We start from the raw sequence: 22,028 nt of genomic DNA, 5'->3' as shown, positions 1-22,028 counted from the left end.
TGACTGTGGCTTCTGACACTTGGTTGATTGAGCTTTTTACGCAACTAAGATCACCTGTATGCTAAGCATTGTTGTCGTCCTAAGCATAGAATTACTGTAGATGGAAAACCAGTTTTCAGCTTATGCAGCCTGTAGAAATTTGAAGTTCCTGAAATGGAGAATATTAAGCAGAAAGTACAGAACCTAAACCTTCTAAACAAAACTTGAAGTAAGTCTAAGTTTGGGCAATATTAGCTGTTTCGACACCACGAGAATATTACTAAAACAGCATTAGTAACTTATTTAATCATTGTGTGTTTGATTTCCAGAGTACAGCTTACCACTTGCATTCACCATGTTATCAAGCATGATTATCCTAGTCGCTGGACTGCAGTTGTGGAGAAAATTGGATTTTACCTTCAGTCCGACAACAGTGCTTGTTGGCTTGGAGTTCTTCTCTGTCTTTATCAACTTGTGAAAAACTATGAGTAAGTTTGGGTTTTCTTAATATATTCTTGTATATTTTGATATTTCTTAATACATTTGGGTGTATATTCGGTTTCTAGTTCAGAAAATGGAAGGAAACTATATTATTGAACAGAATTTTGGAGCTCAGTGTTCTGTAGTAGTTTTTACAGAACGTGCCATGCAGATTGAGTAGGCTTATTGAGCACTGATATTTAATATTAGTGAAAAGTCTGCTAAAAATATTATTTAAAAACAAAACAAAGCAAAACCCAATCCCCCAACCCAAAAATCTCCCACGAGAGTCCTGGAGTGTTATAGTTTTAATTGCTTAAGTAAAAATTAAAGCAGTATGGCCTTAAAGTGATATTTTACTTTGTTCTTGTTGCCATCACCAGTATGGGCAAGATCCTCTTCTGCTGTAACAACTCTATAGTCCTTGTGGACTTTCTTCTTTGTAAGTTAAAAGTTGGGGAAAGATTTCAAAATGCAGCTTCAATTCCTTTCAGGAATTTTGAAGTGTTTTGAGAGAGGAAATAGAGCCTTACTTTCCACATAGGGGAACTGGTGGACTGTCACCAGTTTGGGAAGGTCCAAGGCACTGTGTCAAGGCGAGCTGCAATCAAAGCCTCCTCAGAGTCTGCCAGGTAGCCTTGAAGCCTGTATCCTAATCACATTGTTACATTTGGGCAAATTAATTGGTACCATGTGAGAGGCACCAGTGGTAACCTTGGAGACCTCATGGTTTACTTTCTTCAATCTCAGTGAGGTAATATAGCTTCTGGAAATACTTTGATAAATTGTGAACTCTGAATGTCTTCCTGGCATTTTACTGACTAGCCCAGCACTTGCTGTTCTTGTCAATAAACGGGTAGCTTTTGGCTTGCAGTTTTTGTAGTGCTCTGGTTGCTTTTCACTATAGTAATGTTGTGGCTGAACATGATGTAGTATTCAAAGAGAGTAAGTTGGCAGGAGTTCATCACCAGCAGAAAACTAATGTGGGTATATAGCTGAGTAATTGACATTCAGCAGTTTTTGAACTTGCCTTTTAACTGTACTGTTGTCTGGATATAGGTTTATTTGAAATTCTGAAATAAGAAATGGCTAGTTTTTTAAAAAATCATCCGTAGTTATGAACTGTAATATAACCTAATTGTGTCTACACTGGGGGAAGGTGGACTTGTAAAATTCAAAAGCTACCTGAAAGATGTACAAAACTAGCTTGTTCTCATCTAAAGGTATAAGAAACCAGAGGAGCGGAGTCCTTTGATAGCTGCAATGCAACATTTTCTACCAGTTCTGAAGGACAGGTTCATTCAGCTCTTGAATGATCCATCAGATCAGTCTGTCCTCATCCAGAAACAGATCTTCAAAATATTTTATGCCCTTGTCCAGGTAACAAATAAACTTTGTATATATTTGATCAGTGATCTAATTTAAAGCGTTATGCTTTTCCTTAAAATACTAAATGACAGGAATATTAACAGTATTAGATTACATCTGAATCATTTCCCCTACTACTTAGCTGTGGTGTGAATCACAGGCTTTGGTATGCTCGATTGTGCTGTACTTGTACTTTCCTACAGCGCTGTTCCTGGTTGGCATTAGAGAACAGCATGTGTCAGTTCTATCTAAGGTAGAAAGTTTGCTAGAAATCCAGTTAGAAAAATCAGGTTTTGAGTGACAGATGGTGGAATCCAGCATCATTTTAAGTAGCATCTTGGCATTGCACAAGCAGAATGAATTTGAGTGAAGACCTCTTAACACCTTTGAGGGTATAGACTAAACTGTGATAAGGTCTTTAGCCTGGTTTTCCAAGTTATTTGCTGATTTTTCATGATCGCTAAGGATAGACAAGATTTGAAAAAGCTAAAATTCAAACTGTGAAAGTAACATTTTCAAGTTGATTTATAATAAATTTATTTTGCTTTTTTTTAAATAAGTACACATTACCTTTGGAGTTGATAAATCAGCAAAACCTGACTGAATGGATGGAAATCTTGAAGACTGTTGTCGATAGGGATGTACCAGCTGTAAGTAGCTTTTTGACTATTTGTCTTTCAGCTTAAATATTTTCTGTTCATTAGAATGGAAAGGTTTAGTTTACTTCTGCATTCAGTTTCTCTTCAATAGGTGCTAGGAAAATAAATTTGTAAGCTAAATAGGGTGTTCTCTAAACAGGCTAGACAAATTTTTAAAATACATAGCTTGTATGGGAGTTCTGATTTCGAATTACAGAACGACATATTTTGGCTTCTTGTTGCAAAAATTTCTTGACCATTTGTGCCGTACACTTCACAGGATTTACTTTTGGATATGCTGTATTTTATACGTCTATTAAGCTAGAAGTGCAAATGGCAGGTTAAAAGCAAAATATGCTATATAGTTGTTCAAAATGCATGTTACTTGAATTCTTTGTGCATAGTTGGTAAATAATATTTTTATTATTATTTTCCTTAAAGGAAACCCTTCAAGTTGATGAAGATGATAGACCAGAGTTGCCTTGGTGGAAATGCAAGAAATGGGCTTTGCATATCTTAGCTAGACTTTTTGAGAGGTATTTTCTCTTCCATCATTACTTTTCTTTTAAAAAAAAACAAAAAACAAAACAAACCAACAAATATTAAACTCAGTAATATTGCCACGCCCTTGAATTTGCATGCTTGCTTCTAATTTTAGGTATGGAAGCCCTGGTAATGTTTCCAAGGAGTACAATGAGTTTGCTGAAGTGTTCCTGAAGGCATTTGCTGTTGGTGTTCAGCAAGTAAGAAACACTGAATGTGGGGGGTGTATTAGGATAAGTTCAGAGTTAGAAGTTGCCCAATTTCTTTAGGAAAGTCTGCATTTAAGGCGTAACGTCAAGGAAGTAAATGTGGTGTAGAGTTGTTTACGTGTTTACTCAATTTTATTACCAGTTTGTTAGACTCTAACGATTAACGTCCTTAACTTTTTTAACTTCAAGAAGCATGTTGGTCTGACCATGTATTTATGTCTTACTGATTTTGTGAGATACAGACACCTGATACTTTTTTGCAGAGAATAGTTTTCCTTTTTAGTTAGTTCACGAGAGACTAAAATAGGAATTTTAACGTATGTCTTCTTTGATAATCTTTGAAACAGCTGCAAGTCTGATCACTTGCTCTCTGTTGCTTTCCAATCCTAAGTCAATATCTAATGCTACCTAAACTTTGTGCTCAGGTCGGGGTAACAGACAGTTCTATAAGTCTGAGAGGCTTTTAATCATGGACAGTTAAACTTTGAGGACTAGTAATGTGCCTAGAGTGTAAAATGATTACTTTCTTGGCATGTGAATGCATCCTCTTTAAACTCGAGTGTGAGGCATCTCCTTTGGGAGAAATGCTTCAGTGCTTGTGTAGCGAATGTTATCCATGTAATTACTTTTCAAAGTAATGAGTCATTTTCCTGATATGTTTTCTTGATGCATCTTTCAGTTCTTTTAGTGCTAGATTTCTTCTGAACACTGTTTTACTTGAAGAATTAAAAGAAACCCTGGAAATGGCGTTTGTCATTTCTCTTCAGCTGGTGCTGCTGCTCTTGAAGATGCAGTGTTGCCACTGACCTGGATTGGGCTTCAGGAAGCTCCTTTGCATTAACAATGCAAAACTTTCCAGTGAACTGGAATTTATAATTACTAGGAATGGTCCTGTGTCCATTTCACATCCTTATTCATGGAGAGCCTTGGACTTTAACAAATGTTAATCCCTGTGAATAGCTCTGGATGGCACCTGAGGAGAAGAAATGAGGCCAGAAAGCAAAGGAGAGAGAGACTAGTTCATCATTTTTCAGACACATTCTTCATACAGTATCATTCTTGTGAGGCTGCGTGTAGACAGTCTACTGATTCTTGCCTGAACGTAGATTTTACCGTATGAGTGTTTAGGCATGAATTTTTACCCCCAGAGAGTAGCAAGATGAAATAATAAACTTCAGAGGGAAAGATCACTTGGGCTACATTGGTGATTAATTAGCATATGTGTTTTGTCTCATTAAAGGACTGTATTTTTAAAAGCTCCTGATAGGAGCTTCAAATTGTTATGAAGGTTAATGGCATTTAGTGGAAGGATTAGTCAGTACCCCTTTTAATTAATGAATAAAAAGTTTTTTTCTGGTGGGTTTAGAGAGGTTCTTATGTAGGATTGAGGGAGTGTAGAATTCTGGTTTAAATACTCTACGCTGAGTATAAGCTATTGACAAGATCTGATCTTTCTAGGTATTGCTGAAGGTGTTGTATCAATACAAGGAAAAGCAGTACATGGCTCCTAGAGTTCTACAGCAAACTCTGAATTACATCAATCAAGGAGTGTCACATGCAGTCACCTGGAAGAATCTGAAACCTCATATTCAAGTAAACCATTTTCAGGGTTTAATTCTTAAATAAATCGGTATTATATTCATCAATTTGTTGTACGCTGTTTAGGGACCTCTTATAACTTGCTGGTGGAAAGAGTTTAAGCCTGTTTGAAGTTTATCTTGGTATGTGAGCAAGGCTAGCTAATTGCTTTTCTTGCTGTCAGTCCTTAGTGCTTTAATATATTAAGGACTACAGCATAACGGAGCAACCAACAGATTTGGAGATAAGTACAGAATTTATGGCATTGAATCATCTCCGTGTACCACTACCCAAAGCAAATCTAATAGCTTGTATGTTATTGAAGCTCTGTCTTAAGTCAAGTTCTCTTTAATTTTTTTCATTTTTTTTTTGGTAAGGCAGCACATAAAATCCAGTAGGTTCAAGTGGTTTTAGAATGTTATATTGTTTGACAAGAGACAGGACATACAAAACCTGTGAAATACAGGACAGAATGTAGAGATTGATTTAGTGGTGCTCACCTGTTTTCAACTTTTTTTTGATTGCAGGGAATTATCCAAGATGTTATTTTCCCATTGATGTGCTATACAGATGCTGACGAAGAGCTTTGGCAGGAAGATCCGTATGAATATATTCGCATGAAATTTGGTGAGAGTTTGAAATCTATGCAGGTTAAAATATGAATTCGCACAAAGACGGGATTTTTAGTGTTTTGTGCATTTAGATATGACTTTAATCTTTAGAAGGAGGGAAAAAGAGAAAAACCGTTTGTATTATCCAATTAATATAAGTTCATATAGTTAAATTTTGGATATACTGGTGGAAATGACCAGTAAGGTAGGACAGTCAACAATGACGCAGGTGACTGCACTTGAAAAAGTAGCTCATTTTGACGGTCACAATGTTTTGGTAGATAAGTCAAACAGTCCGGTTCTTGCTATCAATAATAACAGAACTTTCATGTTATTAAAAGTTTATGTTATAGAACAGCGAACATTTCAGGCACCAGACTTTTTACGATCTTTCACATGTGGCATAGTTACGAAGAGATTTACCGTAATGGAAAACGAAACATTATGAAGTAAACCTAGCATTCCGGACTTGTCTAATTTTACCTCCTGTCACTTACTACTTTGTTGTTGGGATTCACCCTTAGTCTGCCTAGCCCTTTCAGGCTGGGGAAGAAAGATGATGATTAAGAATTCATGAACAAATTCTTCCTTCCTTTTATGTGGCTAGAACAAGGAATCTTGATAGATTTGGGAGTTTCTTATCCCTCAGGTCAGAGGCTGACCTGTAAACCATACAGCTGTTAGACAAGGCTCTGTTAATCTGCAGAGAAATAAGAAACTAAGCATTTTTAATTCAATTGCTTGTGTACTTGCCTATACAGCAATTAACATTTTTGTCAGAAATTGACTGCTGCCTGCTTCAACTGTTGCAAAAGGTTTACCTTAAAAATAAGGAAGAGACAATTTCAAATAAAGCAGGTAGAGCCCAGTGACGATTGTAAAGGTGAAACACATGTATCAGGAATCTCCAACTATTTGTTGCTGTTGTTTGGTCTTGGAATATCTGTGGTAAGGAAGTGATAGCCACCTGAAAAGAAAGGAAAGTTGTTGCTCTCTGTTTCATATTAAGTCATTAGATAACAGTAAGATCATTAACTGTAGTAAAGGAACAAAATTTTTTAGCTGTTATCTTTACTTAATAGATGTATTTGAAGACTTCATTTCTCCAACAACTGCTGCTCAGACGTTACTGTTTACATCATGTAGTAAAAGGAAAGAGGTAAGCTATTCAAGGATTTTACTTTAATGTTAGTTACATTTAGTTTCTAGTCTCCGTTTGCTGAAAGAACTAATAAAAGTTCTACTTTCTGCTTCCTATGTCGTATCATAGTATACTAAAACTTATCATTCCTCTCATTTATTTTGCACTGGTCTGTTTTTGATTTTGTTATTTGCCAGTTTGTTCATAACAAAGGCATAAAACATCCAAGTTCCAGACTTGGAGCAGATTATTAAAGATTTAAACATTTCAGAGCACTGAGAATTGCACCTAAAATGACTGACTGAAATATTTTGACTAACCTTACCTGCCATCTAGGTCTTGCAGAAGACAATGGGCTTTTGTTATCAGCACATTACGGAGCCAAATGCTGATCCTCGGAAGAAAGATGGTGCTTTACATATGATTGGTTCTTTGGCTGAAATTCTCCTAAAAGTAAGCATAATAAATCTGGTGGTTCTTTTGGTTCTTTCCCCTTCTCCCGCCTCGTTTCCTTTCTTTCATATATAGTGTCTTAGAAGAAATGAGAATAGCTTTTAAGCTTACAAGTTTTGGAATCACTGCCAGATTTTTAAAGCTGGTGAACTTAACTGGTTTGGTTTTGTTTTTAGCTTTATTACACAGGTTTTATTAAAGGACATTTTCAAGTTCAGCTGATTGTTTTTTAAAGTTCCTTTAAATTCTCTGCTTCTAGTAAGCTTTGCGACACTATTACCTGTGCTACACTTAACTATGTTCCTTTTTTTGCGGATCTGGTGAGAGACTTGATTTAACAAGATCTTTTATGTACGTAAAAGTGAGGAAATAAAGTGAAACTAGCAACCTTGCTCAGTTAGAATGGTAGTGAAAGAAGGTGCAGGGCATGGGCTTATATTCAGACCAGAGCTCTGAGAAGTTTCCCTGACCAGTTTTTCTTTTGATACCAGAGTAATGTAGAGCCAAGCGAAAGGTGTCTGTAGGAGTCAAAAAATGACAAAAAAGTGTCACTACTTTGACTGAAAATTAAAAAAGTGCATGTAGGCTTCAAATTCATTATGGGATTTTGTTGCTTAATGGTCTTTAATAAAAGGGAAGCTTAAAAGTTTGAGGATTTTGTTATGCTCTTCACACTTTCATGTGGAACATTTTTTACTGAACTAGAAGTGCATCTTTACATAAAGTTTTAAACTGATGTGTTTCTCTTTGTATTCTGGCAGAAGAAGATATATAAAGATCAAATGGAATATATGTTGCAGAATCATGTGTTCCCTCTCTTCAGCAGCGAGCTGGGTTACATGAGAGCGCGGGTAAGAAAGTGTAAGATTTACTGTGAGATGCGTGGTCTCTTCCAACTCAAGAGTTCAGGGGTATTCATTATTTTTCCCCCCTTTAAGAAATATGCTTCTCCCTGCTGTTCTGTGATAAATTGTATGCTTATTTCAGAAATTAGTGTCAGTCTTTGTGTGATTGTAGGTAACGAATGTATATTTTTTTAAGTGGCTGCAGAACTGTGTGCATAGTTTTCCATCTGTGACTGGTGGTATTGTCTATTTGTGTTTTACATTTAGACTGTACTGCTCACACAAAACCTGTGGCCAAAGATGAACTTGAGATCATAGTACTGGTCTAGTGATGTCTGAAAGACAAGCCTCCCACTGGCCAGCCTCCACACTCTCAAACATCTTCACCTCTTAAAATGTTTTATGGTATCTTTACTCCACAGTAGTTGTACTTTGGATTTAATAATTTGCGTAGCTTGTGAATACACAAATAGTCCATGATTTTATTCATAGATTTTGTAACTGTTTTTGTTCAATGTCTTTTTTCAGGCTTGTTGGGTTCTTCATTATTTTTGTGAAGTCAAATTTAAGAGTGACCAGAATCTCCAGACGGCCTTAGAACTCACAAGACGGTGTCTGATAGATGATAGGGAATTGCCTGTAAAAGTGGAAGCTGCAATAGCACTTCAAGTTCTGATCAGTAATCAAGAGAAAGGTAGCCCTCTTTTTTTAAAGCTACAGCAAGCTTTAATGGAATAGGTATTCATACTGTGATAATCAGGGAGACTTCTCTCCTGATGTTAAATTTACTTCTTGCAATTGTAACTTGTTATCACTTTAATGTAATTTTCCAGCTGAAAAAAATTTTTTTATAAATAACAACAGTTTCACTGTGATCCTCTTGGTAAACATTTTTATAGAAAATTTGTTCTGAATGGTAGTATTGTTATAATGATTTATACCAACTGTGGTTTTGGCATATTAATGCCAAAGCATTGATAGAGTATATATTGACTTTCTTATACTGATACTGTAGTTTTGCAAGATTGTAAAATCAAATATGTTCACTACTTTTACAGCTAAAGAATATATTACTCCGTTCATTAGACCTGTAATGCAAGCTTTACTTCATATTATAAGAGAGACTGAAAATGATGATCTTACTAATGTGATCCAGAAGATGATCTGTGAATATAGTGAAGAAGTTACCCCAATTGCAGTAGAAATGACGCAGCATTTGGTAAGACTTCTTGGTGACTCAGGGAGGTGTTTAATATGTGAAAGATTGGTATTTAAAATTAAGCAAGTTGTCCATCAATCAGTAGCTACTGTTATTCTGGTCTGCTTAAGTGCGTTGATAAAAGTAATTTTTTTCCACGTTTAGACTGTTTCTTCTCAAAAGTGACTTCGTAACTTGAGCTAAATGGAAATTTCTAAGAACACTTGTAGACATGTTTGAGAAATATTTATACGTATTTTCTCCTGATAGCCTTAATAATGAATTTTGGTAGCACATTTAAGTCTTCTCTATAGTGTGACTTAAGTTTTCTGGTTTAAAATGGGGAATTTAATAGCAGATTTTTAATTTAAAAAAAAAAGGTGTGCAAATAATGTTAAGTTGTATGTAATGTGAAAATAAAATGGAATCTGCAGAAGAATTTCAGAGCTTGAATGGCCGTATCTAGCAACTTCTTCCCTACTGAAGGCCTTCGCCTTGGAATTAAAAGAATTGTTTGCCTGTTCTTTGTGAATGTCTGCAAGGGGGTCTGGCCTAGTTCAGCTACCAATTTAAACTTTCTGTCAGAAAAACTTATTTGTAGAAAATGTATTATTTCACATGGCAAGTAATGTAATTTTTATATTCATGAATGGATGAGGGATAACGGCTCAATTGGCTTTGTATACACATTTTATCAATTTTGAACCCAAACTCTGGGATGGAGCAGTTGCCTTCATACCTGTTTCTCTGCAGAAGTGCTCCTTAAATGGTGTAGAACACCAGATGGTCACAATTGTTGTTCCTCTCCAAGCATGTCCTTGATAAATGTCATACTTATGGGTTGTTTTGCTATTGCATGCAGGCAATGACATTTAACCAGGTGATCCAGACTGGACCAGATGAAGAAGGCAGTGATGACAAAGCAGTGACAGCAATGGGCATCTTAAATACTATTGATACACTTCTCAGTGTAGTTGAAGATCACAAAGAAGTAAGCAAAAATTGCTTTAAAGCTAACATGTATTGTCTAAGACACTGAAAATGTGTTGTAATTCCATTGTCCCTGGCGTTACCTGAGAAACTGTCTTTCCAGACAAAAATGTCTTAAAACAGAAAACGGGAAAAGTACTTAGCATGCGACAGATTTCACAGAATCACAGAATAACCAGGTTGGAAGAGACCCACCGGATCATCGAGTCCAACCGTTCCTATCAAACACTAAACCATATCCCTCAGCACCTCGTCCACCCGTGTCTTAAACACCTCCAGGGAAGGGGATTCAACCACCTCCCTGGGCAGCCTGTTCCAGTGCCCAATGACCCTTTCTGTGAAAAATTTTTTCCTAACGTCCAGCCTAAATCTCCCCTGGCGGAGCTTGAGGCCACTCCCTCTTGTCCTGTCCCCTGTCACTTGGCAGAAGAGGCCAGCACCCTCCTCTCTACAACCTCCTTTCAGGTAGTTGTAGAGAGCAATGAGGTCTCCCCTCAGCCTCCTCTTCTCCAGGCTAAACAACCCCAGCTCTCTCAGCCGCTCCTCATAAGGCCTGTTCTCCAGACCCCTCACCAGCTTCATTGCTCTTCTCTGGACTCATTCCAGAGCCTCAACATCCTTCTTGTGGTGAGGGGCCCAGAACTGAACACAGGATTCGAGGAGTGGTCTCACCAGTTCCGAGTACAGAGGGAGGATAACCTCCCTGGACCTGCTGGTCACGCCGTTTCTGATACAAAATTTGTAACAGTGGGTCACATTGCTGACACAGTATGTGCAGTAATAAAGTATAGAAGTTGTTGCAGTATTTCCCGTAAGATCCAGATTCCTGTTCAGATAGGGCAAGCCACTTGTCTGTAACAGATGGAACTCTGTCAGCCTAGCTGGAAAATTCCAGCTGATTTGATGAGGTCCGCCCTTCAGAGAAAACGGATCAACTTCAGTTAGCTTTGAACATTGACTCTGCTGCCTTAGTTTGGTCTCTATAACAGTCAGTGTCTGTAAATACAGGTGTTGTGGCCATGCTCAGTGATAGTTCTGTTTACTTGCCTAATCTGCACTGTATGATTCTCCTGTGTGATGAAAACTTCTGTTATTTAGTTTTGTTGTACTGAATGCAAAGACTTCTGTCCAGAGTACGGCTTGTTCAAAAAGGCTATCGCTGATTAAAAGCCTTCTTGACAAAGTCGACTACTGTTTTTTGACAAATACATTTTAATTTTTTAGTGACTAAACAGTTCAGTAATAAATTGTACTCTTAAGGCTCTGATGACTTTTCTAAGGAAGCAGCGTGTTACGAATTCTGGATGTCCGAGGTTGGTGCTGCTGTGCAACATAATGAAGGACTGCTTGGGCTTATTTGCTTGTTGCTAAAGCTGCTCAGCAGGCTTTTCATGTACTTGATTTTTGTCAGCAAATTCTTGATATCTTAGCAAAATGTTTGTGTAACAATATGCTAGTCCTGAGTAACTCAGATGTAAAATGTTGACCAGTAAACGTTTACATGTGGAGTCTTCTCACACAGGCTGACCAGTGTTCCAAGAGATAAGGTATTTAGCTGGTTAGGTTCAAATCCTGTTCCGCTTAGTTAAGACCAGAAACTCAGCCCTTACTTGTGCCTACGCAAGTTAAGTGTCCTAAACAGCTTAACTATTGTTAGTGGTTCCAGGGAGTAATAAATATTACTTGGGAAGAATGTTCGAATCTAAAGACCAGCCTTTAGACTGATTTTTCACATACCGTGTGAACATCCCAAGCTATGTTTGGGAGGTGGTTTGGTGTTTGGTTTGGAGTTACTTTTTTAAAGCTTCACTTTTCCAAACCAGCAGATACTTCCGCAGCTTCCACTGCGTACCCCTGCGATAGATAAGTTTCCTTGCTGTGTTGTAATGGGACTGAACTGTTGCATAGGGTTACTAAGTCAGGCTTTTCTTTTTAAAGGATACCTTATAATAAGATTGTTCCAGTATTCAAAGAATGCCCCAAACCCACCTTGTATTAACATCTGTTTTACAAATTCTTAGCTAAGAGTGCTGCTCTTGCACATTTGGTGCCCTGAAGTGTGAAAAATCTAAATTTCTTTTAGAAGACTGTGCAGTCTAAATAGAAACTGAGTAATTTTATTTTAAAAGTTGAAATTGAACTCCAAAGTTTAGCAAATGGTCATAAATTTTCTTTCTTTTTTTTTTTTTCAGATTACCCAGCAGCTGGAAGGGATCTGTTTACAAGTTATTGGAACAGTTTTGCAGCAGCATGTATTAGGTTGGCTTACCTTTTGTTGGCTTGTTTGTTAAAGTGTGTGTGATTGGCATTAAATTCACCCAGGTTCTGTTTGTTGTAGAGTTCTATGAGGAGATCTTTTCCTTGGCACATAGTCTGACATGTCAACAAGTCTCTGCACAAATGTGGCAGCTTCTTCCTCTTGTTTTTGAAGTCTTTCAGCAGGATGGCTCGGATTATTTTACTGGTAAGTATTACAAATAAATCAGACAGCCAGGTGGCTTCATATATGTGATTTCAACCAAACTGTGAATTGCGTTTTCATTGAAATGTTAGATCACTGAAGTGAGGTTATGCCTGAGGTTTTTATTCTGCTGTTGCTGCAGGCAAACTTATTTTGCTAAGGCGTCTATGACTGGATATCTTGACTATCTTGACAAACATTGAGCAGAACAATAATTAACCTAATTTCAACCTGATTTTAACAGCTTGGCTAATAAAACATGCCAACAGTATCTAACTGTGATTATTTTCCTTTTAATACAGACATGATGCCTCTCTTGCATAATTATGTTACTGTTGATACAGATACACTTCTATCAGACACAAAGTATCTTGAAATGGTCTACAGTATGTGCAAGAAGGTAAGTAGGTTGCTTTGTGATAATAAAGCCTGTAATCTCTGAAGTAATATACTGTTAAGCTGGGTACTTTTTTCCGCAACAGCAGGCTGTAAAACTCAAGAATTTAGACACCTGCTCTTAAAACATTATGCTATTTAACATCCTCTGTGATTCCACCAATTAAGTTATTGCAGAGATATTTAAAGAGGTTGCATCAGATTCCTGGTATATGCTTTTGCGAAGAGGGAAAAATAAATCGTACAGAACAAAAGCAAATTAAACAACCCAGGGGTTTGTGCATTCAGGTTTTGCATAACACACTGTTCATACAGGCATGTAAAAGACGCGTATGCACATCACAAATGTTAGATGGTTTCTTTTATCTGAAATTTGTAGCTGCATTAATGGCTAGGATAGCACATACCTTATGTAAGGTACAAGTTTTAAATCTATTAGATAAACCAAGTCAAGTAGGTATGGGAAGTGGAGGGATAGGAATAGGGAGTTATTTTTCCAAGTTCATGCCAATTTAGTGATGAAAGCTGAGATCAGAATGCAATTGTTCTGACTCAGTCCAGTCACTTTCAGACAGTATTTCTGTATTTAGCTCAGCTTCTCAACTCCTGTGTATTATAAGTAGTTGCCAACTAGGCTTCATTTATCCAATCAATATGTAGAATGCAAAGGTTTCTGGCGTGTTAGCCCTATGTGAGGAAATAAATACTCCTTGGTGAGATGGGGTGTTCATCTTTTATAATGTTGAATAGTAATCTGTGGGGATGGCAGTTTTACGTTTCTGGATACCGTGTTGTGTCTAAGAAGTATGGTGAACTGTCAGCTGGCCTGACCATGGCATTTCCTGAGTAATTATTTCAAAGATCTTTAAATATTATATTGAGTAACTCTTGCCAGACTTTGTTTGAAAACAAGTTGCAACCAGGCTGATTAGGCTGCGTGTAAACACTTATTTTTTTATACACATATAAATGTTTAAAATTGGGCTGGTACAACCTCTTGATGATTACTGTTTTATTAGGTGAGCACGGTGAATCTTTAGCATAGAAGTTTTAGGTATTGTGTGGTCTCTCGCTGGATATCACAAATTTGTAAATACAATTTTTACAAACTCAGTACATAAATGCATGAGGGTTTTTTTTGTTTTGTGTATGGATATACAAAAATTTGCAAAGTAGTAGCTGATGCTTATACAATTACTTTTGTAAGCTCTGTGTTCATAGTTATTGAATATTTTTATATGTAGATTAGTTTTAGCTGCCTTCAGCAATGTTTCAGTACCAGTTGTGATACTGAGCCATCGCTGTAGACTTGGCTGCTTCGCCGATGGGTGTTTATGCTAGCATTCTAATTGAGTGGGTAAATTTATATCAGCTTCTCAAAGCAAAGCAGTATATAGAATACTTTTTGCACAGATATAATCAACAGTAATTGTTATTTTGCAGGTCCTTACAGGAATTGCTGGAGAAGATGCAGAATGTCATGCAGCAAAATTGTTAGAAGTAATTATTCTTCAGTGTAAAGGGCGTGGCATTGATCAGGTTAGTAACAACTTTTGGTTGCTATTACTAATGCTTTTGAAAGACTTGATTTTCAAATAATAATTGATTTTGTATTAACGTGAGTTCTGTTCCGAGTGGTTTGCCCAGTGTAACTAATAGTCCTGTCTTCTACATCAATGTCCCAAGTCCTATGTGTGTCCTGTGCCCTCTGTATTTATGTGCCAGACTGGTTTTATGCCATTTCTCAACTTCAGTGTGAAATACAGAACTACAACATTTATTTTTGATCCCTGAATTTGCCATGGTTCTCATTCTTCAGTGCATTCCCTTATTTGTGGAAGCTGCATTGGAGAGATTGACCAGAGAAGTGAAAACAAGTGAACTGCGAACAATGTGCCTCCAGGTTGCCATAGCTGCTTTGTATTACAATCCTCATTTACTATTAAATACGTTGGAGAATCTTCGTTTTCCCAATAATGTGGAGCCTGTCACTAATCACTTCATAACGCAGTGGCTTAATGACGTGGACTGTTTCTTGGGGTAAGTGTTTCTAATTTTTAAGATTATGCTGTGATGACACCTCTACGTTACCTACTGGTAAGTCATAACAGAACTTGTATCTTTTTTACCCTTTTGTTTTGTAGACTTCACGATAGAAAGATGTGTGTGCTTGGCTTGTGTGCTCTTATTGATCTGGAGCAAATACCACAGGTTTTAAATCAAGTTGCTGGCCAGATCCTGCCAGCTTTTATCCTTTTATTTAATGGATTGAAAAGAGCCTATGCCTGTCATGCAGAGCATGAAAATGACAGTGATGATGATGATGAAGCTGAAGAAGATGAAGAAACAGGTAGGGCAACTGAAACATCACTTTGTGTTTTTCAGAGTTCCATAATTCCAAAAATCAAAAGCTGTGGAATAACACTGGATATCTTTTAATAACGTTCAAGGATATCTGACCTCCTTCCCAGTCCCTCTTGAATGCTAACTTCCTTGGCTGAGTCTCTTCAGACTCCCATCAGACTAGCTTTTGTGTGTGGATGCTGTCATTGCTGAAAGGAATTGTTGCTGGGGAGTTCTGAGTGAGGGGTGAGGATCAGTAGGAGTTTCCAGGAATCCTAATCCACTGTAAATGACAGTTCTTATGATTCCCCCACCCCTGAACTTGTGGAATCTTGGCTTCATCAGCCTTAGTCATTTCACAAACTCTCACATCTTTTGCCGTATTCTATATATAAAGTCCAAAATTACTACTTTCCCATACTTCTTTCTTCCTCCTTTCCCTATCCTCTGTTTAAGCTTTGATTTCCTGTTCCCCTTTTCAGTTTCCATCACCAAAGTGGTGCCTTTGAGTGATTGCCTGGAACAGTTTTCCATACTCAAAAAAATCTGTTGGGTTTCATCTATCTACTTAAAGCCCAGTTTCTTTTTGATCTCTGCCGTTGAATTCTGGACTCTCCAGTCTGTTGTTATTAAACATAATTCAAGCTGTTACATTTTGTACTATTTGAGCATCCTTTTCAACAGCCCTTTAGAATGTGCGCTTAAAATTTTCATCAAATAATTCATCAAAACTATCCTTGGAGCACAGGTATTGATTTGCCTCAAGTGCTGCTCCAAGCTATCAGCATATACGTTTTATTCCATTTTCATTTTTGTAACAATAAAAGTTTCCATTTCTGTTTACACAGTTGGTGTAAGGGAGGGTAGAGTGTCGGAGGGAGGGAGGAGGACACACCATGATGTTGGGAGAGGAGTTTAATTCCTCCTTTCTACTCCATCATGTTACCAGTTCATTGCCAGTTTTGCATAGCTTGAAGAGCTTTTACTATTCTTCAGATAAACTTTTTTTTGTGTGATTTGTAACTCAGAGGAATTGGGGAGCGATGAAGATGACATCGATGATGATGGTCAAGAGTATCTAGAAATTCTAGCAAAACAGGCTGGTGAAGATGGAGATGATGAAGACTGGGAAGAAGATGATGCTGAGGAGACTGCTTTGGAAGGCTATTCCACAATTATTGATGATGAAGATAACCCTATTGATGAATATCAGATATTTAAAACAATTTTTCAGAGTAAGTAACTTATTTCCTTTCTTGTTCTACAAGTTAAAATTTGACTTTATTATAGTGTATACCATTGGGGAAAAAAAGGAAAAAAAGAACCTGTTGAAAACAGCAATGAGTTAGAAAGCTTTGAGTTACAGAACATTTTAACGAACGCTTTCCTTTTGCTTATGTTTTCTTTCTGTTGCAGCAATTCAGAATCGTAATCCTGCGTGGTACCAAGCTTTGACACAGGGTCTCAGTGAAGAACAAAGAAAACAACTGCAGGACATAGCAACTCTGGCAGATCAGAGGCGGGCAGCACATGGTATTTTTCCCCCTTTATACCATGAATTGCTTCTTTTGCTGTTTGAATGCTGTTCATGTGCTCAAGAAGTATAATACAGAAAATGCCTATAATTCAAGCCTGATAATGTCTTCATCAAGGCAGGGTTGTTTTACACTCCAGAGATGTTTGATATCTCTTAAGATTCTGTAGTCACAAAGCCCCAGTGCACAAGTTGTGTGGCATGCCACAAGCGTAAGGAGCGATAGAATTGTCTTAATGAAATGGCCAAGGAAATAAAAGCAGATTTGTCATAATTGCTTGGATTTGAAAACAATTGATTACCTGAAGGTTGGTGAAATCTAGGTATGATAACAAACATGTTAAGTGGCTGGTAAACTATCTCCTGATGTGACCTAGCCCAACTGGGATAGACAAAGATTCTGTGAGTGGGAAAATACTGAGTTATGGAAGTAGCATCTGTTAAAATAAAGCTACATCTGTGAGCCTATTAAGTAGTTCAGATAGCTTTTCTTCAATACAGATAATGAAGGTTTAAAATTGTAGGAAGTGGGCAGATCTTCAGTTTTCTTTTTTTGCCCGTCAGTTTTCCCCAGGTGTTTGATAGTCAGGCAGTATCTCTCGCTCTCTAAAGTCCAGGCTCGTGTCCTGCATGTTACTGACCAACTAGTACAAGATGTTTCAAAATAAAAATACAGAAATCTTTCAATAAAAAGTCATAGTAAGGATGTGCATTTTATAAGTAGTTTTTGTCAGGAAGCAGCTTAAATTACCTCACAAAGCTTTTAAGCGTCCAGAATGATGCGCTTTTAATGGCTGTAAAATATAGGTTTTATGTGGCTTCTGTCAAGCACTAGATATCGTGCTGATGGGATTATACACTACTTGTGCGTGTTATGAAAAAGAAGGCTTTTTTAATTCATCGAGGAAGTTTGGTTGAGGTTGTGAAGTTTAATGTAAAAGGAACAGGATCCTTACAGGAAATTGGTGCATACAGTCAGAGTGTACTGATACCCCACTTAGGCCACCTACCACACATGAGTACATCCCACTGGAAAGATTTGTCATATAGTTATCTCTCATTTATGTAGCTAAGGAATGTCCATAATCTGAGAGATTTGTCTTCTGTGCACTAGGGAGCTGGGAGGGAATGAAGTGATGCTTCCCAGCCTGTTCTCCCCCAGTCCTTCATCAGCCATGGAAACCTTTTTCTGGCCTGTTTCTAAAGAAATGCAAAATGCAGACACTCTAGATAATACGAGCTGTCCTATATTGCCAGAAAGAGATAGATTGCAACTGTTCGAGGTAGGAGAAAGCTCTTAGACTGGAAATAAGGCATTAATAAGCATTGTTATTTTGAGCTGGTACTAATATAAACCTCCTTCAGCGTTATTTAGATTGTCGTGGAGGTAGAAAAAGTACACGTTTGTCTGTTCCTTACCTACCCAACATTCAGTTGTCCATGTATGAGAGCTTGTAAAATCCAGTCTTGGTGATCTTTGAAGGACAGAATATGCAGCTAGTAAAACCAGACAGTTTCACTATAACACTTAGTTACAGTGATGGATACGTGGACCTCAAATGCCTGAAGATCTTAAAGTTTGGTTGAAACTGAAAAGTAATAAACTTGGTAGTTGACTCTCAAAATTATATTGTGTGCTCTAGTACTGTTAATTCCAAATTGTCTGCTTAGGTACAGGAGGAAAATAAGTGTATCCTAAAAAGTCTTGCTTCTGCTGCTTCAGTGGCTATTTCTGCTTCTTTTCTTTAATTGAGTTGGAACACTGAAAATTTAGCTGATAGTGGTGTTCTGCTTTTTGTATACATGTGCTGTCTTACTGATTTCACTGAGAAGTCTTATTAATGTTAATCAAAGACCTGGACACCTGTTAGCAAGTTTAGAGGTCCAGCATTCATTCAGGTACTGTTTCCGAAGTGTGAAAATTGTGTACACGTGCCCAAAAGCTAAACTGTGTTTTTCTTCACAATATGAATTCATATTCATATGAATGAATGACAGTTATCAATATTGAGAAATTTAAAGAATTACCAGGCTGTCTGTTGTTTTGGGCCTGGCATGTTTCCACTTTGTGGGCGCTGGTTACTTTCTTGAGTAACCCCACATTATACCTGTATCTGAGAGACTCAAAATGATAAGTCACAAAATCTTAACCCGTGTTTCCCCATACACATGCATTGAATTATCTTATTTGTGTTTTCTGTTTTGTTCTAGAATCCAAAATGATTGAAAAGCATGGAGGATACAAATTCAATGCTCCAGTTGTGCCAACTTCATTTAATTTTGGAGGCCCTGCCCCAGGAATGAATTGAATTCTCACTTTTCCTGCTACTGTGTGATTGTAGTGAAGAGCTTGTGTTCCTCCCAGTAGTGGTTCCAGAACTGGTTCATGTTATCTACAACTCACTCTAAACTAATTGATAAATTGGACAAAAGCCCCAGAAGTGGGACCTGATCATACAACCTAATACTGGAAAGCAAACCAGAGGGATTTTATGAAGACAGGAAGAATCTGAATTTAAAACTTCAAATGACACACTTTGGAAATTGGAAATCAAGAGGAGATGTCATGAAGGCAGCTTTTCTTTTTCTGAGGAAAAAAATAAGCATGGGCTGCAGGACTACTTAAAATGTCTCATTTACAGTACAAGCTAGAAGGCAGACCTAATTTTTACACCTGTGGCGGTATGAGTATTTGCCCAATTTATTTCCCTTTTCTCCCTTCGTATTGGGTGTCTATTTTAATGTAAATAAAATAAGGTAATCATAGCCTTACTTAATCTTCATCATTTCCATTTATCAAGGTTGTTCATATGTAGAATATCGGACACTTAATGTAGCACTACATAACTGATAAATCTGTAAATGGATTAGCACTTTCATATTGAAACAAGCCTGCTAGCCTATGTACAAAAATAGCAAAATGTTTGCTGTTTATAAAAAAAAAATTAAAGGGATGTATTGGGGAAAATAATTTCAAGTTATTAATTTAAAATGAATTAGCAGTTTTGTACCTGGTGACTTTGTGGTGCAGTCACCTCTGGTTGTGACTTGAATTCGGTTATGTAAAAAGGGGTTAGTGATACTTCATTGCTGCTAAAAAAAATAGCAACATCCTCTGTGTCCTTTGTTTTTCTTAAAGATCTTGCTGTACAAGGTACATACAAATATGTACTGTAAGCACTGAGGAAACTTACCTTCTCTAAAGCAGGTAAATAAGATGTTAAGTTTTGCCCTTCAAGAGTCAGTTGAAATGTGTGGATGAAACATCTACAATATGCAATCTGTTAAAAACACAATGATGTAATTTGGCTAATCTGAGCTATGATCTGTGAATGCAATTGCTTCCCCTCATTTTGCAAAGTGTTCTTCCCCAAGAACTTGGTAAGTGCAGGTGCACTACTCCTGCATTTCCTTCCTCCTCTTTTTGCACTCCCACCATTAGCGTGTGCTGTTGTCTGCCTGATCCAGACAGTGCATTTGAAGTTTTGCCAGTCTTTTATTTTTGAAGCCACAATTTTCTTCCTTCAAAGTTGCTATAGTAACTAGTATTTTAGCTGGAGAGGCAAAATACAGTTCCCTCTGGGACCACTATCAAAACCACTGTATGAAGAAGCCAGCAGGGAGATGCTGTGATGGGTTGGCTTAGATGCCCCCTTTCTCTTTTTGAAAAGCAAAAATCCATAGGTTTTTGAACTTGCCTTGAGGTAATTGGTGTCAGGTCATTTAAATCAAATGTTTGGGTTTTTTTTTTCCCTTTGGGCTGCTTTTATATAAAAATGTCACCTGCTGTTACAATTGATATTAAATAAGCTACCTTAATTTAATGTAAGCCTCCAAAATTTAAATACAGGTTAAAAATAAACTGAGTTTATATCTGTAAAAATGAAATGCACATATATATATTATGATACTCAAAATGCAGTCTTCAGAAAATTGGTTTGTGTGGTGTGTTTTTTTGCATCAGCAGAGTAGCAGGAATTTGTGGTTTGGGGTTTCCTTGACATGCTGACTGGCACCGTGCTCTGCCTTCCATTTGTTGCACAGCCCCTAGCACTTCACTGGGCAGGTATAATGGGTCTTTCCAGGTCTGCCTTTCTTCAGCAAGTACAATTCCCTGTGCACAGAGTGCTAATGAGAGAGAAGAGGCCAGGACTATGCCACGTTGCCCTAGCCAAATACCAAAGGGATACTTTAAAAGCAAACTGTGGACTTAAAATGATGGATATTGTACCTGATGTAGAAAAAAAAATTAAGCCTTGAATCAGAGTATCCGTTATAGTAGTGGTATGAGAACCACAGTAATACTTTTGAATCTTTAGCTGACTGGCCAGATACATACAGCAGAACTGTGTTTTTGTAAATGTGTAACTTGAGCACGTACAGGTGTACTCTGGCCTCAAGATAATCTCTAGACAAGGTTTTATTTTTGTAGAAAAAGGTGACAGATGTAATTACAGCCTGCATTTTCCTTGTGCATTCCTTGACCTTGAAAAATGCCCAGTTTGACATAAGTAATTTCTGAACATCTGCTGGTTGGGTATCTGCTTATCTTGTGCATCTCAGAAAATATATGAAAGCCTTTTAGGACAGATGAGAAAACATTGCCTCATGGAAGAAGATAGGACGGAGCAGCAAGAAGGCTCTGCATATAAAGCAGATGAAAAAAAAAAGCGGGGGGGGAATCACCAATTTAGTGCCATTGTCATTTCTGGAACAGATATTTTTCAAGTCACAAGTCAAGGGAAGAATTTTAATCTTGGTGTGAGGAATACAGTCTTACTTCAAGGGTGCTTTTATGTGTTGCTAGACTGGTTAGCAAGGAGCATCTTTTTTAAGAATGCATCTAGAACTTTGCTTTCCTTTGCTCCAAGAAATGTATTTATATAAATTGCAAAACAATTTTGCATTGTTGTTGGTGGTGATAGTGCATTTTGTGATGCAATATATCAATTTCAGTGATACACTTATGTCAAATTTAAAATTGATCTTCTTCCTAGAATCTGCACTTATCCGTTCCATTTTCAAGGATAATGCAACTCTAAAGGAAGAACTGGGAAATTCAAAGCCTGTTTTTTTTTCTATTCTGGAAGATCTTGGATTAATAAACATTCAAAGCAAATCCTTACCTTTACTTACTTCAGTGTGGTGTTTTTGAATGTAGCTTTAATCTTGCAGTACTTGGGAGTCCCACTCTAGTTGTATAGCTCTAAGGTTTTTATTTTCCTCTCTAAAATATTTCTTCAATCACAAATGTTAGGTGC

At 37.3% G+C, this 22,028-nt stretch overlaps 1 protein-coding gene and 1 non-coding gene across 2 annotated transcripts in view; both read left to right on the top strand.

The window, feature by feature from the left end:
- IPO7 (importin 7) overlaps nucleotides 1–21,898 on the top strand; it is a 32,638-nt gene extending 10,740 nt beyond the window's left edge. Inside the window, exons 4-25 of the mRNA XM_069857598.1 lie at nucleotides 309–467; nucleotides 1,683–1,839; nucleotides 2,388–2,477; nucleotides 2,907–3,001; nucleotides 3,124–3,208; nucleotides 4,676–4,810; nucleotides 5,323–5,422; nucleotides 6,489–6,565; nucleotides 6,884–7,000; nucleotides 7,762–7,851; nucleotides 8,374–8,539; nucleotides 8,904–9,064; nucleotides 9,906–10,034; nucleotides 12,226–12,292; nucleotides 12,372–12,497; nucleotides 12,797–12,894; nucleotides 14,334–14,429; nucleotides 14,710–14,930; nucleotides 15,035–15,240; nucleotides 16,262–16,468; nucleotides 16,650–16,766; nucleotides 18,979–21,898. Coding sequence (XP_069713699.1) covers nucleotides 309–467; nucleotides 1,683–1,839; nucleotides 2,388–2,477; nucleotides 2,907–3,001; nucleotides 3,124–3,208; nucleotides 4,676–4,810; nucleotides 5,323–5,422; nucleotides 6,489–6,565; nucleotides 6,884–7,000; nucleotides 7,762–7,851; nucleotides 8,374–8,539; nucleotides 8,904–9,064; nucleotides 9,906–10,034; nucleotides 12,226–12,292; nucleotides 12,372–12,497; nucleotides 12,797–12,894; nucleotides 14,334–14,429; nucleotides 14,710–14,930; nucleotides 15,035–15,240; nucleotides 16,262–16,468; nucleotides 16,650–16,766; nucleotides 18,979–19,076 — 2,797 coding nt within the window. The 3' untranslated portion in view covers nucleotides 19,077–21,898. The remainder of the gene's footprint in view (nucleotides 1–308; nucleotides 468–1,682; nucleotides 1,840–2,387; nucleotides 2,478–2,906; nucleotides 3,002–3,123; nucleotides 3,209–4,675; nucleotides 4,811–5,322; nucleotides 5,423–6,488; nucleotides 6,566–6,883; nucleotides 7,001–7,761; nucleotides 7,852–8,373; nucleotides 8,540–8,903; nucleotides 9,065–9,905; nucleotides 10,035–12,225; nucleotides 12,293–12,371; nucleotides 12,498–12,796; nucleotides 12,895–14,333; nucleotides 14,430–14,709; nucleotides 14,931–15,034; nucleotides 15,241–16,261; nucleotides 16,469–16,649; nucleotides 16,767–18,978) is intronic.
- LOC138721656 (small nucleolar RNA SNORA23) lies at nucleotides 8,047–8,228 on the top strand. Its single transcript, XR_011337587.1, has one exon. It is a non-coding gene; the product is annotated as a small nucleolar RNA SNORA23 (small nucleolar RNA).
- Nucleotides 21,899–22,028: the final 130 nt, after the last annotated feature.

This window comes from Phaenicophaeus curvirostris, chromosome 5 (genome assembly GCF_032191515.1).
Source record: "Phaenicophaeus curvirostris isolate KB17595 chromosome 5, BPBGC_Pcur_1.0, whole genome shotgun sequence".
In the NCBI taxonomy this organism is placed as follows: domain Eukaryota; kingdom Metazoa; phylum Chordata; class Aves; order Cuculiformes; family Cuculidae; genus Phaenicophaeus; species Phaenicophaeus curvirostris.
This window is presented reverse-complemented; position numbering and strand designations above follow the sequence as displayed.